At 45.0% G+C, this 2,522-nt stretch overlaps 1 protein-coding gene across 1 annotated transcript; it reads right to left on the minus strand.

Moving 5' to 3' along the window:
• Positions 1-331: 331 nt before the first annotated feature.
• On the minus strand, positions 332-1,866 carry LOC128615362 (histone H2B-like). Its single transcript, XM_053637374.1, has one exon. It carries the CDS (start codon positions 1,736-1,738, stop codon positions 1,289-1,291), a length of 450 nt encoding a protein of 149 aa, XP_053493349.1. The 5' UTR covers positions 1,739-1,866; the 3' UTR covers positions 332-1,288.
• Between the last annotated feature and the right edge of the window lie 656 nt (positions 1,867-2,522).

Raw genomic sequence — 2,522 nt, forward strand, 5'->3', positions numbered from 1 at the left:
GTCGAGTGGTGTGTGTAGTATTTGAAGCAGAGCACGTTGGGGGCCGTGTAAAGCACAGCGCGCGTGACTATAGGCTCCGCTATAGCCTTGTGTGTGTGTGTTGTATTCCATGCTGCTAGAGCATTCTTTTGAATGACTTTGTGCTAATGTCACATTAGTTCGAATGACAGCATTTAGAATGATTATGCGCTTCTTGAACATTAGTTCGAATGACTACGTGCTATTACAACAGTTAGAACAGAGATGCCCAAACTACTGATTCAGAACTCAAACACAAGTTCAGGTCCATGCCCTTGACAGACTTCTACAAATGTGTCCCAGCAACCAGGTACCCAAAGATGTGCAAACAGGCACAAGTGATGCTGTCTCTGTTTGGCAGTACCTACCACTGTGAACAGACTTTCAGTCTGATGAACTTGAACAAGTGTAAACGGAGATGCAAACTAACTGACTCTCACCTACATAATATCCTGACTTTGACAGTAAGTCAGCTGCATCCCAATTTGGAAAAACTTTGGAAAAATAAGGACCAGCTTCATGTGTCTCATTAGAGGTCACTGATATTGCAGGCATGTGGCTGTATTACTTATAGCTTGAATAGTTGTATTAGGCATTGAACATGTATTATAAATGGGATTGTTTCTATGTTTTCATTATACTATAAGTTTCATTGAAATATAAAACTCTGAAAATAAAACTGCATTAGTTAAGCAGATACAGACTAATGTTTTCTATTTATTTATTTGTAAATATTATGAAATGATAAATGAGGTGAACCATGGCAACTTTAATTTTAATATAATACAGTTTGGTATAATGCAACATTTACATTTGGCCCACAGCCCTCAAGCAAGTTTGATTTTTGGCCCTTCCTAGGAAAAAGATTGGGCACCCCTGATTTAGAATGATTATGTGCTACTAGAATACCATTTTCAGTTACTTCCTGTTGCTACAATCTTAATACGAATAACTTTGTGCTGCTAAAGCCCCATTTTGCATTGCCCAGATTATACAACCCCGAGAAACCGTGCTACAAGCCTGTTTAAAATTTACTCATCTCCGCATTTAGCAGACTGCTATAATTACCCAACAGCCTGAACATCCGCGGGAGTGCAGCGCTTCAGAAATCCCCCTCTCACTCAATCATTCACTCACTCACTCACACACACACACACACACACACACACACAGCGAGCGAGAAAGCGAAAAAGAGGAGATTGCGCTTTTTATGAAAAGTGGGTGGCTCTTAAAAGAGCCGTTGGGTTGACGAAGACGGGGGTAACGCGCTTTATTTGGAGCTGGTGTACTTGGTGACGGCCTTTGTGCCCTCGGACACGGCGTGCTTGGCCAGCTCGCCGGGAAGCAACAGGCGCACGGCGGTCTGGATCTCCCTGGAGGTGATGGTGGAGCGCTTGTTGTAGTGAGCTAGACGAGAAGACTCACCGGCGATGCGCTCAAAAATATCATTCACGAAGGAGTTCATAATGCCCATGGCCTTAGATGAGATGCCGGTGTCAGGATGCACCTGCTTCAGGACCTTGTACACGTAGATGGCATAACTCTCCTTCCTGGACTTTCTGCGCTTCTTGCCTCCTTTACCGGCCGTCTTGGTCACGGCTTTCTTTGATCCCTTCTTGGGCGCGGCCTTGGCTGGATCGGGCATGATGGTGCTACTCGAGTACACGAACAGGGAATGACTAGCGCCCGCCTCGCGCGCGCTGTATTTACAGACCCACATGCTAATGACGCCCAGACAAGACACCTTTCTTTGGTTGGCCAAAATTCGACGCCTCCTCCTGCATGGCACCTCCTACTGCTCCTCCCTCCTCCCCCTCCACTACGCTTTGTTTCCCTACCCGCCGTTGTACTTTCAGGACAACGTGCACTATGAAAAAACAATTAGCTTGAAAAAAAAATCTTTATATATATATATATATATATATATAAAAATGTGTGTGTGTAGGAGAGCGAGAAATACATAAGTTTCTACTAAAACCATCTTCTAACTCGTTTTAAACAAACAGGTTATAATATTTAATACTGTGCATATAGTTTATTACAAAAAATACAGATAGATCTACCGCTTATGCTACTTCTGTACAGCGTTTGATGCCTTATGCTTCACGAAAGAAAAAGCCTTTTTTCACATGGAACAGCTCCTTTTCTAGACATGTGGGTGGCTCTTAAAAGAGCCGTTGTGTTCGCGTCTTTCGGCGTTAGAGCGTTTAACCGCCGAAGCCGTACAGGGTGCGTCCCTGGCGTTTCAGGGCGTACACCACATCCATGGCGGTCACGGTCTTTCTCTTGGCATGCTCGGTGTAGGTGATGGCGTCGCGGATCACATTCTCCAAGAACACCTTCAGTACACCACGAGTCTCTACATAGATCAGACCAGAAATACGCTTTACACTGCCACGGCGAGCCAGACGGCGAATAGCCGGTTTAGTGGTCCCCTGGATGTTATCGTGAAGTACCTTGCGGTGACGCTTAGCGCCTCCTTTGCCGAGTCCCTTACCGCCCTT

Source organism: Ictalurus furcatus, chromosome 12 (assembly GCF_023375685.1).
Source record: "Ictalurus furcatus strain D&B chromosome 12, Billie_1.0, whole genome shotgun sequence".
Classification (NCBI taxonomy): Eukaryota; Metazoa; Chordata; class Actinopteri; order Siluriformes; family Ictaluridae; genus Ictalurus; species Ictalurus furcatus.

Bases quoted from the DNA above. Each gene is read 5' to 3' on its own strand.
- LOC128615362 (XM_053637374.1), bottom strand. From the start codon at position 1,738: ATGTGGGTCTGTAAATACAGCGCGCGCGAGGCGGGCGCTAGTCATTCC.